General features: G+C 40.1%; 1 protein-coding gene across 3 annotated transcripts in view; it reads left to right on the top strand.

The window, feature by feature from the left end:
* The window catches only part of TRAPPC9 (trafficking protein particle complex subunit 9), a 535,677-nt gene that overhangs the window by 199,612 nt on the left and 323,422 nt on the right, over positions 1–12,643 (top strand). For all 3 annotated transcript variants that reach the window (XM_074888684.1, XM_074888678.1, XM_074888692.1), the window contains one exon: positions 7,280–7,390. In XM_074888684.1, coding sequence (XP_074744785.1) covers positions 7,280–7,390 — 111 coding nt within the window. The remainder of the gene's footprint in view (positions 1–7,279; positions 7,391–12,643) is intronic.

Below are 12,643 nucleotides of genomic sequence, written 5' to 3'. Positions count from 1 at the left end.
GGCAGAACAGCCTTGTGCTGAAAAATTGTTTGCTTCTGATCATGTTACCTGTAATCTTTGATTCTGCTTGTTTGTGCTTGGCTGGACATGATTGTCCCATAATGCATAATCAAGAACATAGGTGTTTAAAGCAGCCCAGATACAGGATACAAGAGACAATGAGTTAATGTTGAAGGTTTTCCTACTCTGTCTGTCCTACAGCTCACTGACCTGCAGATCACTGAAGTCTTAAAGGGCCTCAGGGATCTACTTGCTTGAGTATTTATTGACCATAAAATGCAGATAAATCTATGCAGTAAAATTGTATTTGGTGTCTTCTGTAATCAGGCATATCATGTTAATTGATTCCTTATCAGATCTTAGCCCCAAAACTACTGATGTGATTTCAGGCCACAAAACAGTTCAGTTACCAGCAGATTATAGACTGCCAGTGGAGATCTGATGGTAACGGTTCAGTGTAAGGGAAACATTCTGTTGACAGTTTCATGTGATGTACCCTTCATTTTGACATACCGTTAGCTCTGAGAAAGTCTGCCATTGAAGCTTGTGCTAGTTAGATTGTCTTGAACTATCTCCTTTATATGGGTTGATTCTCTCAAAGGCATTATCTGCCAGCTTTGGCGGGCACTGAGTGTCCTTTCCTATTGCCTTTATCAAAAAGCAGAGAGCATGAAAAAATGCCAGAAAAAATCCTGCTTCACTCCTCACATTTGGTAAGAATTCAAGTAAGGCGTGCTCTGCATGCTGTGAGGTGCCTGTTGGTCTCCTTGTGTCCCTTGCCATTATGCCATCAGTACAAAAATGTTTTAAATAAGAGCCATCTACAAAGGTCAGAAAATCTTGGTCTTGCTTATTACAAAGTTGGTGAGATGGTCTGAATTTGTAGATGAAGTCAATCCACAGTGTGACAGGGATGCTGACTTCACTTTTGGGCACAGTTCGGAAGCCAGATATGTAAGAATATTCTTACCTGTAAATTCTGCAAATTCAAGATGATGAACAAGGTAAATTGTTTAATTTTCCAACTTGGTTTCACTGAAGTGTTTGGAGACTGAAAAAGAACAATCTTGACTGTGTTGAGGGTTCTCAGGAAATCCTCAGTTTGGTGGGCAGAACTTTGGGTCTTAATGAAATCAGACATAATTTTCAGAATTTCCACTCCAGTTTCCAGGGTTGCCCACGTTTTCACTACAATAAACTGCAACACAGCCTCTTCAGCAGTCAGGTTCGGGTTAGAAATCCTGATCATTATATATTTACAAATTATACAAGAGAAAGAGTAAATAGCATGCTGCTTCTGTCGTGTTCCAACAAACACTCTTGTTATACAATAAAAAAGCTCTGTAATGTTTCCTGAAACACTTCTTGGTTTTATGTAGCTGAATTTTTAAATTAAATGTTCACATTTGCTACATTCAGAATGAGAATCAACTACGTACTGACAGGCAGCTCTTTCTCATTATTTCAGTGTTGAAATGTCATAGAGCTTTGAAGGGTTGAAAAAACCTCTCTTTGGTTGGATGCTTGAAGAGAAATCTGTTTAGTCAGAGGAAGGCTAAGATATGACCTGTTTAAAATGAGTAGGTGTTTCTACAAAGAGAAAATAATACTAAATTCACTGTTTTGTTAATGAAAAATAATAATAATAAAAGCCAGTCAAAATGTAAACGAGGCAAATTCAACTACAAATAAAGCTCTCATTTTGATCAATTAGGTGGATAAACCATTAGAAAAGTCTGTCAAGCAGTGGACTTAATAACCATTTTTTAATGTTCTCAGAGCTGGATGTCTTTCTAGAATATATTCTTTATTTATACACACATCATTGAGCTCAATATAGATTCTATGGAATGGTACGTGGAAGGTTACATCCAATAGTTAAATCATCTTGCTAACCTTAAACTCTGCTAATGGTATAATGTTACAGTGGGTTCATGGAAGAGCAGCAAAAAGTAGCTTACAGACCGAGAGAATTGATTTTTGAGATCAAAATGTTAAATATGTACAGTTTGGCACATGAAGACATGAGAACATAAATCTGCAAATATTTATAGATGTGCTGGGAATATTTAGCATAATTGAAAAGGTTTACAACTGGGAGAAGTCAGATGAGGACGGTTCTTGGAATATGTGAAAAGACTTTTTAACAGTAAGATGGATAATCTGACAATCATCTAAAGTTAGTCTCAAAAGTTTCATTTTTAGAGAATTTAATAAAAATTAAACTGAATTAAAGAAACCCTACTGAAAACACAATAGCACCAACAGAGATGCTCTAGGTCATTGTTTTGCTATGTTGCTCTTTGTGTTTGTCAGTGGATTTTGGAGAATAGGGTTGTCATGCAGCATGCCATTACCTGTCGTCGTTGTCAATGCTCTTCACTTTCTGATGTCTCATTTTGAGTAGGGATGCCTGTTTAAAGAAAACAGAAAAGAAGCAAACAAAAATGTGGATGTGAAAACACTCCATGATTTCAGTTGATGGGGAAACTGGGCTGAGTCAGAATGTAGATAACTTGCCAAACCCCCCTGAGCGTTTCTTGTTTAAACTGACTTTCAAACTAAGCTAGAAACAGAACTGCAGTAAGATCATTCACTGAAGTGAGCCATCATTACAGCACTGCAGCTGCATCTGGTTTTTAATACTGTATTAAATGTTACAGAAAAATATCCTCTGCTGGTATTTTGGAGTGGATAGGAATAGTAATCACAATACCCCTGAAAGAAATTTCTAGATCACAGTGTAATTGTCTCTTGCCTTAAGTTCCCATGGCCCCAGTTTTGTGACTATTTTTGGAATCATGACTGGCATTGTAAGATTTTAAAAATACAGCATGATTCATCATGTCACTAACATTTGTTAGTGTTATATCCTGAATTCTGCAATAGAGGATAACAAGTTTATTTATACAAGGAATCTTCAAGACACTGTTGAATTAACTCAATTTTCAATAAAAAATTAAGAATTCTTACTTTTTATTGTTTGAAATGAGTATTGACTTAAATTTCCATGTTATTCTGAGACCTTCAGATTCTAAATTGATCAATGTTTCCTTGTAATTCTAGTTTTTACCTGTACGGCCTTCTGATGTATAGACCTTTGTGTTACTTGTAAAAGAAAATCTTGAACATGAAATTTATGATAGATTTTTCTAAAGGAAACATCATGGCAAAAATAAGGAAGATCATGGAAATGGAAAAATATTTCCAGAAGAAAATGGGAGACCTGGTTACCTGGGATATGGAGAAGGCCGAGCTACTCAATGACTTTTTTGCCTCAGTCTTCACTGGCAAGTGCTCCAGCCACACCGCCCAAGAGGCAGACGGCTAAAGGGGGGACTGGGAGAATGAAGAAATGCCCACTGTAGGAGAAGATCAGGTTCAAGACCATCTAAGGGACCTGAAGGTGCAGAAGTCTGTGGGGCCTGATGAGATGCATCCACGGGTCCTGAGGGAACTGACGGATGAAGTGGCTAAGCCACGATCCATCATATTTGAGAAGTTGTGGCAGTACAGTAAAGTTCCTGCTGACTGGAGAAGGGGAAACATAACCCCCATTTTTAAAAAGGGAAAAAAGAAGGACCGGGGAACTACAGGCCAGTCACTCTCACCTCTGCACCTGCCAAGGTGATGGAGTGAATCCTCCTGGAAACTACTCTAGGGCACGTGGGAAATAAGGAGGTGATTGGTGACAGCCAACATGGCTTCACTAAGGGCAAATCATGCCTGACAAATTTGGTGGCCTTCTGTGATGGGCTTACAGTGTTGGTGGATAAGGGAAGAGCAACTGACATCATCTACCTGGACTTGTGCAAAACATTTGACACTGCCCAACACAATATCCTTGTCTCTAAATTGGAGAGACATGGATTTGACAGATGGGCCACTCAGTGGATAAGGAACTGGCTGGATGGTCGCACTAAAAGAGCTGTGGTCAGCAGCTTGATGTCCAAGTGGAGAGCAGTGACGAGTGGTGTTCCTCAGGGGTTGGGGCCGGCGCTGTTTAACATCTTTGTTGGTGACATGGACAGTGGGATCAAGTGCACCCTCAGCAAGTTTGCCGATGACACCAAGGTGTGTGGTGTGGCCAACATGCTGGAGGGAAGGGATGTGCCATCCAGAGGCGTATAAGAAGGACATGGACCTGTTAGAACAGGTATAGAGGAGGCCACAAAGATGATCAGGGGGCTGGAGCACTTTCCCTGTGAGGACAGGCTGAGAGAGTTGGGGTTGTTCAGCCTAGAAAAGAGAAGGCTCTGGGGAGACCTTATAGCAGGTCCATGTCCTCCTGATGTTGGGGGCCCCAGAGCTGAACACAGTACTCCAGGTGGGGTCTCACAGGAGTGGAGTAGAGGAGGAGAATCACTTCTGCTGACCTGCTGGTCAAGTTTCTTTTAATGTAGCCCAGGATACTTGAAAACCTTAAACCCCTTAAAATGTATATTAAAAAAACTACCACCCCCACTTTCACTTTTTAGTTTTGCACAGAGACATGCCACTGTCCACAGGCAGTGCTTGCTTGTTTAGTGCCTGGTTGCATGTGACATTGCTATCACTTTTGTGACCTCAACCTTAACATCCTGTGCTTGTCCTATGAGTGTTCCCATCTCAAGGGTTTGCAGGGTAGCAACACAGTTCCTCCTTCTGGTGGGTTGACCCTGGCTGGATGCCATGTGCCCACCAAAGCTGCTCTATCAGTCCCCTTCTCAGCTGGACAGGGGAGAGAAAATATAACAAAAGGCTTGTGGGTCAAGATAAGGACAGGGAGATCATTCACCGATTACCATCACATGCGTAACAGACTCAACTTGGGGAAATTAGTTGGATTTATTACAAATCAAATCAGAGTAGGATAATAAGAAATGAAAACTAAAACACCTTCCCTGCACCCTTCCCTTCTACCTGGGCTTAATTAGTCCCAATTTCTCTACCTCCTCCCCCTCAGTGGTGCAGGGGGATGGGAAATGGGGGTTGTAGTCAGTTCATTACACGTTGTGTCTGTTGCTCCTTCCTCCTCAGGGGGAGGACTCCTCACACTCTTACACTCTTCCCCAGCTCCAGCATGGGATCCCTCCCATGGGAGACAGTCCTCCATGAACTTCTCCAACATGAGTCCTTCCCATGGGCTGCAGTTCTTCACAGACTGCTCCAGCGTGGGGTCCCTGCCACAGGGTGCAGTCCTTCAGGCACAGGCTGTTCCAACATGGGTCCCCCACGGGGTCACAAGTCCTGCCAGCAAACCTGCTCCAGCGTGGGCTCCTCTCTCCATGGGGCCACAGGTCCTGTCAGGAGCCTGCTCCAGTGTGGCCTTCCCACAGGGTCACAGACTCCTTGGGCACCTCACTGCTCCAGCGTGGAGTCCTCCCCAGGCTGCAGGTGGAGATCTGCTCCACCATGGACCTCCATGGGTACAGAGCACAGCTGCCTCACCATGGGCTGCACCACGGGCTGAAGGGGAATCTCTGCTCTGGTGCCTGGAGCACCTCCTGCCCCTCCTTCCTCACTGACCTTCGTGTCTGCAGAGTTGTTTGTCTCATATAGTCTCACTCCTCTCTCCTGCTGCAATTGCTTTCCCACAGTTTTTCCCCCCCTTCTTAAATCTGTTATTCCAGAGGTGCTACCACTGTCATTGATGGGCTTGGCCTTGGCCAGCAGCGGGTCTGTCTTGGAGCCAGCTGGCATTGGCTCTGTGGGACATGGGAGAGCTTCTGGCATCTTCTCACAGAAGCCACCAGCTACCAAAACCTTGCCATGTAAACCCAGTACGCTCCTGTATATGCTCTGAAAATGGTGTCTCTTGGTTTTCAGAAGAGGGTTGTATTATGAAACAGAATGTTTCCAGAGTAGAAGAGCAGTTCTTAAACTTTGCACTTCTTGAGTTTAATTGCCTTTGGAATGGCTGATGTTTGAGTTTAATGGTAAATTATAATGCAATAGGGTAAATATACTTTGTTGCCTGAGACAACCAGCTGTATCTTACTTAGTGTGAGTATGCAAATTGTTCAAAGGATAGCTTTGATGACTCTCACCAACATATTCCTCTTCTTCCCTTTTGGGGAGCTTCTGATTTCAAGGGAACTCTCTCAAATTAATGCTGCTGGTGGGTTCTGCTTATGATGCCAAATACACGTTACTTTTCCCTGCTTACTGATTCTGATAGCAATTATATGGGATGAGATGATCTGTAATCTTTGTACAATGACTATAGTACTTTTTACTGTAATTCACAATAAGTCACTTAAGTTCATTATCTGTGCATTTAAACTTCAAAGTCGTCGATAGCTAACGCTAAATTGTAGTGATGCTTAAGGCTGGGATATTTCTCTGTTGTTAAGTAGCTTCTTAGGAAGTTTTGAATTTCAGAGTAGACTGATGAAGCAGTATTGCAGCTTTATGATTGTATTTGGCATTTTGGTATCTGGTTCTGATGTTTTTCCATGTGTAGCATATTATAATCATTCAATGCTGCTATTTGTGCTTAGTTTCACAATGAAGAAAAGTTTTAAAATAAGAATAAAAATTTACAATAAAGTTTCTTCCCTGTAGCTTTGTCAGTATTATTTCCTAAGGTTACCAGAAATGCGGTTGGTATATTTATACTGAATGCTTCTAGGGAATTTTGGATTTGAAGGATAGTAGCTGACAAATATGAAGTTTTCAGTGAGAGGTGCCTGTGTTTGCCTTTCTTACAGAAGAGACAGAGTTGTCTCTCTCAGAGTAGTTGGTAAATGGAAAAGTACTTGCTAGCCTGCTTTGGTCTGCAGACAGCCCAGCTACCGTAGTAAATGGAATTGCTCCCTGACACTGGGCAAGGATTTAAATTTTTGCTTGTAAATTTGTTTTTTAAAAAGATAAGGTCAAGGTAATTTGAAATAATAAAACTGTTTCATGTGAATGCTCAAAGAACTGAAAAAAATCTGTGGCTTTTTCCATAGAAGTGAATCTGAAAGCTGCAGAGTGAGAATATTTACAGGTGATCAAACGCTATGGGGCTTAATACTGTGCAAGTTGTAATTGTCATGGAACTTTTCCTCTTTAGGATCTACGCTTCTGTCTAGTTTTAGTAAAAAATTAAAATAATCCAGTTATTAAAAAAAGTTATTTTTAATAAAAGAGTAAGATACTTCCATAATTGGAGTAGGGTCTAAAACATACATATGTCAGTGTATGTATATTTATGCATTTATATTTATGTATAAATATGAATTATGATAAACATATAATAATTCTGTGGTGTGTCATTGAGATTGTGCTCTTCTTTTTCCCCTCCTCTGAACAGCACCCGACAGTGCCATCTGCTTCTTGATGTCTTCAATTCTACAGAACATGAGTTGACCATCAGTGCTAGGAATAACGAAGATTTAATTCTGCATGCTGGGGAATGTCAGCGGTAAGTGCTTTCAGTATTAAAAGGGCTCTGTTTTAAACCCATTATTTATTTATATGCAATTGGTGATATTTGGGGCCTATTCTTCTTTTTAAACATTGTACACATGTCAAAGAATAAGAGTTTTTCTTTCCTTAAGGTGCATCACCGAGTACTAGCAATATTGCAAGTAAATTTATTTTGTCTATGAATCTAATAGTACTGAAAATAACAAAATACAAAATAGTTGGTTCTGAGGTGTACAGCTCATATAACTCGTTTTTGTAGAATGTTTCGATATAATTTTTATGTGCTCTGAACGTAGTTCTGATGATAAAACCTCATGTTGCTAGTTTGTTATCCTTTCCTAGTTTTAAATAGTCTTTTCTTTATGTAGTTCCCCAGCCATTTCATCAGTTTTCATAAAAAGAAAACTGCAGGAAAAACGGAATAGAAGAAAAAGCAATCAGGATCTCAATGGAAAAAAATTTCTAGATTAAGTAGGCTGTTATGTGTATTGGTTCTTACAAGCCTACTATGGTGATGTAAAGGTAATTTTGTAGGTAACTATATCTCCTAGGACCCCTACTGCTGGCGATACCCTAGGTTACTTGGTTTATCTCCTTCAGATGATCTTTACATCTAAATGACATCATTTTCATTTTAAAAAGATGAAACTGAAAAAGGAAATGTTTCTGTTCGGTCATGGGCTATCTGTACAGTTTTCTTCTTTGAGGGAGTTGTGCTGCAGTCTTAAACCATGCAATTGATGACCTTATTTAAAGAGAGATATTTTCATGTCTTCAAATCTCAGTCTGAATATTGAGTTCAAAGTAAAAACACATCAATTGCAAGGCATGCAATTGTCAAAAGAAGTATAAAATGTGTAACAATAGCAGTAAATTTGGAATGCTTTTTGCCTTAGTGACTTTGAAAGCACAGCCATGAGAAAATACATTGACTCAAACCATGGCTGTATTTTCTCAGTTTTACTTTATCAGGGAATTGACAAAAATATCAGTAACATACAATGCTGTTCCTTTCATTTAGAAAGAATTGGGTTATTTTATTTTTTTTTAAAGTGGTCTAAATACCCACCAAAACATTCATGTTCTTATCTGTACTGTTTTGTAATTTTGTTTTTATGCTTCTTGCTATTCCCCATAATTTTTGTAGTTGGAAAACACCTTGAAATTTTTCACTCCCAATTTTTGGGACAATATGTAACAAATAAAAAGCTACAGAAAAGGTTATGAAATTACTTTTCTCCTTGATTGAATTACTTCTAGTTTCCTATGGATTTAATAATTTAGCTTTAAATATCCTTAAATCGTTATATTATAATGGATATAAACCCTTTCAATAAGTCTTTTGAAACAGTCATTTATCAAGGTGGATTGTGTATTTGATGCAAGTATTTAAACCTTTTAAGGATAGTGATTTTTATTCTTACTGCAAAATATGTTATTTTTTTACCCTTGGTTAGAAATTGCACTGAGTTTTCTATCAGTTCTAAAGGCATTTGTTATCTATTTCCTGAATGGTAACTACTTTTAATTGTAACAATGTGTATATAGCTCCTATGTTGCTTAGTTTTAATTTTTATTCTGATGGATCTGCTACAAAAACTTAGGTGGAAGATATACTGGTCCTCCTCCTAACAAAGGACTTTTGTTAATCTTACCAAAAAAAAAAAAGGGAAAAAAAAAAAAAAAAAGAAAAAAATCAGAAATCTTCCTCTTTTTTTGAGCAATGGTTCTAGATCTTTCTTTTTTTTTAACATAGGGCAGTCATTCTCAGGAGTCTGCATTTGAAGCAAGTGTTTTCAGTCCAAATATACAATACTTTTCAAGAAGGCCTCCTCTTAGATTCTCCTTTTATCATTTTTTCTTTGGACATCATCTTTGTTAATATCTGATTAATATTTAAAGAGAGGCTCTTCAGTCAAGTTCAGGTTCTTTCCCCTTCCCTATACCTCCTTGATTCCCCCCTCATTCTTAATGTTTTCCTCATTCCACTTTTATTTAAATTATAACTTTTTTGCCAGCTTTGGTCACTCTTGCTTCCTTTTGTTATTTACTCTCCCTCCATTCATCACCATCATTTTGAAATCTCCCGTCCTGACAAAGTGCAGATAGCAGGAAATTGTTTTCTTCGTTCCTGTTCTTATTGCTGGAGACTATAAGTGTTTTCATATTCTCTGCCTACAGACCTACAGAGAAGGATAATGCTGCATCCTGCTTACACTTGCTTCTTTGTTTCCCACTTTGTATGTTTAGAAAGTAAAGTAACTTGGAAGTCTCTGATGTGCTGCTTCTCTTTTCGATATTACGGAGCCTACGGTAGAATACTGAGTTTTGCCCTCCCGTGCCTGGTGAGAGGGATTTTGCAGGGGATTTTTCCATTGCTTTTAGGTAAAATGAAGAATGGTGATGGAAGACTCTGGATGTTACACTTATTAAAGCACTCTCTATAACATATTTTATTTATAACAAAGGTATACAATTAGCCATGGTGTTGGAAATAGGGAGGGCGGAGGAGATGGAAGAAGAAATGCCAAAAAGAGTCTGGAATCAGCAGCAGATCAGTACTGGCAATGCCAAATCTTGCTGAGTTCATGCAGGGCAGTCCCTGGCATCCATCTTATAGCATCCATATTATTTGGTGCGTTCCAGCCTCCTCCTGTTCTCTGGCTTATTAGTGTTTATGTAGAATGCATAGAATACTACACATCCTTTTGACTTTAAGGCTGAAAGTGAAGTTTGCTTCAATTAGCTTAGAGACAGGGAAATAATAGCTGTTACAATGACACTGCATGCACTAGGAAAAAATGGTGGTATACTATTAAGGAAAAGTGACATCCTTTAGGCCATTAAAATACTATCTGGAAAATATATGCCTTTTTGTACAGTAAGATTGTTCTGCTGACTAGTGGAGATTATCATCTTAGCTTTCAGACAACCTTAAGCTTACAATTTACTGTACTTTTTAAGCCGTTGGTTGGGAGTATTTAGCGTGTGCATTGTAACTGTTCTTGGATATGTATATAAGCAGTGTTTCTGAGGAGTGACACTCTTTTCCCTCTATTTTAGGATAGAGCAACACATGCTTTGCTCCCTATCATTTCATAGTAAGAAATGGTAATTTGGGCTCAGTGATTATTTTGTTTACTCATTTTTCTGTCTTTTATCGTTATATGTTCTGCAAACACACCAATGGAAAGGATCAGCTTTTCATTTTTTTCCTGTATCCCAAGATGTTACTTAGTGATTTCATACTCCCCTTCATGGTTTCCATATGACTTGAAATGTTCCTTTGTGTCCCACTGTGGGACAATTAGTGGTATGTTTTACTTTGAGGTCTTTTGTTCTCAGAAGATTGTGTAGGGAGGAGAGAGAACTAAGACTGATTTGGAGGAGAGAAGGAGAAGAAAGGAAATCCACCCTCTGACTCCTATAAGGTGGTGTGCTGAAGAAAAGAGAGGAGCAAGGGTTTTGGAGGGTCCTTTGTTGAACTCCTGAAAATAAATTTAGAGTTCATTACGAAGCTCTATTCAAAATTTCACAGAATCATCTAGGTTGGAAAGGACCTTGAAGATCATCCAGTCCAACCGTTAACAAAACACTGACAGTTCTCAATTCCACCAGATCCCTCAGTGCTGGGTCAACCCGACTCTTCAACCCCTCCAGGGATGGGGACTCCACCACCTCCCTGGGCAGCCCATTCCAATGCCCAACAACCCGTTCTGTAAAGAAATGCTTCCTAATATCCAGTCTAAACCTTCCCTGGCGCAACTTGAGGCCATTCCCTCTTGTCCTATCGCTCATTACTTGGTTAAAGAGACTCATCCCCAGCTCTCTGCAACCTCCTTTCAGGTAGTTGTAGAGGGCGATGAGGTCTCCCCTCAGCCTCCTCTTCTCCAGACTAAACCCCCCCAGTTCCCTCAGCCGCTCCCCATCAGACCTGTGCTCCAGACCCTGCACCAGCTTTGTTGCCCTTCTCTGGACAGACTCGAGTAATTCAATGTCCTTTATGTAGTGAAGGGCCCAAAACTGAACCCAGTAATCGAGGTGCAGCCTCACCAGTGCCGAGTACAGGGGTAAGATCCCTTCCCTGTCCCTGCTGGCCACGCTATTGCTGCTGCAAGCCAGGATGCCATTGGCCTTCTTGGCCTCCTGGGCACACTGCTGGCTCATGTTCAGCCAGCTGTCAATCCACACCCCCAGGTCCCTCTCTGACTGGCAGCTCTCCAGCCACTCCTCCCCAAGCCTGTAGCACTGCTGGGGGTCGTTGTGGCCCAAGTGCAGCACCCGGCATTTGGCCTTATTGAAACTCCTACAGTTGGCCTCAGCCCATCGCTCCAGACTGTCCAGGCTGTCCAGAGGCTCTCTCTGCAGAGCCTCCCTACCCTTGAGCAGATCAATCAAAAAAAAAATCGAATGACTTTTTGCTGCTTTACATCTGCAAGAGTTTTTTTAAGCTTTAATATACACAGGGAAATATGTTGGGCAACTGATGTCCTAACAAAAAGCTGCCAGACAAGTTACTCTGCTGAAGTTCTGGCTGCAGCGAGTAATGCTGAGATGTTGGCAACATCTTCAGTTAATAAAAAATGTTTGATATACCACACTGTGGTGTCAACATGTTTTCTTAATCTATCTGGTTGAATATACTTCATGTGATGATGAGGGAAACAAGCTCTCTGATAGATGCTATTGGAAAGTTCAGCCTTCAGATATTTTTCTAGACTAGCAGAGCCTCCTGTCTGCAAAGCTGTTTCTTGAAGTAGTCAACTGCACCCTGTTGAAGGGGCTTTGCTATGAACATGTTTTGAATGTAATCAGCAGTAAAACAAAACTTGTTTGTCGCAGTGATGTGGCATTCAACAGGTTGTTCTGAAATGGAAGAGTATAGCAGACAGCTCTTGGAGGGGAATTGTATTATGTATAACAAAAAAGTCTTGCCACTAGCAGTGATTTTAATTTATTGAAAAACTTAGGTATGGTAATTATTGTGTTTCTTACTTGATTATCAAACTATTAAAATTAAATTTCATGACAACCCTCATTTATGCGTAAATCACTTCATAATTTATGGTAATAGATGTTATCTCATTACGTGCCGCAGGATATCTCATTTGGTACAACACACCCTGCATTGCCTTTACATTTCTATTCTGTGCACGGTGCGTCTGGCATTTAGGAATGGCAAACATCCTCGTCAGTGGAAGATTTATCATGGTGATGGTCTGAGGAGATCAATCCTCTCATCTGTCCT

The sequence above is a fragment of the Strix uralensis genome, chromosome 1 (genome assembly GCF_047716275.1).
Source record: "Strix uralensis isolate ZFMK-TIS-50842 chromosome 1, bStrUra1, whole genome shotgun sequence".
NCBI lineage: Eukaryota > Metazoa > Chordata > Aves > Strigiformes > Strigidae > Strix > Strix uralensis.
The sequence above is the reverse complement of the archived record's forward strand: the minus strand, read 5'-3'. Positions and strand labels throughout refer to the sequence as shown.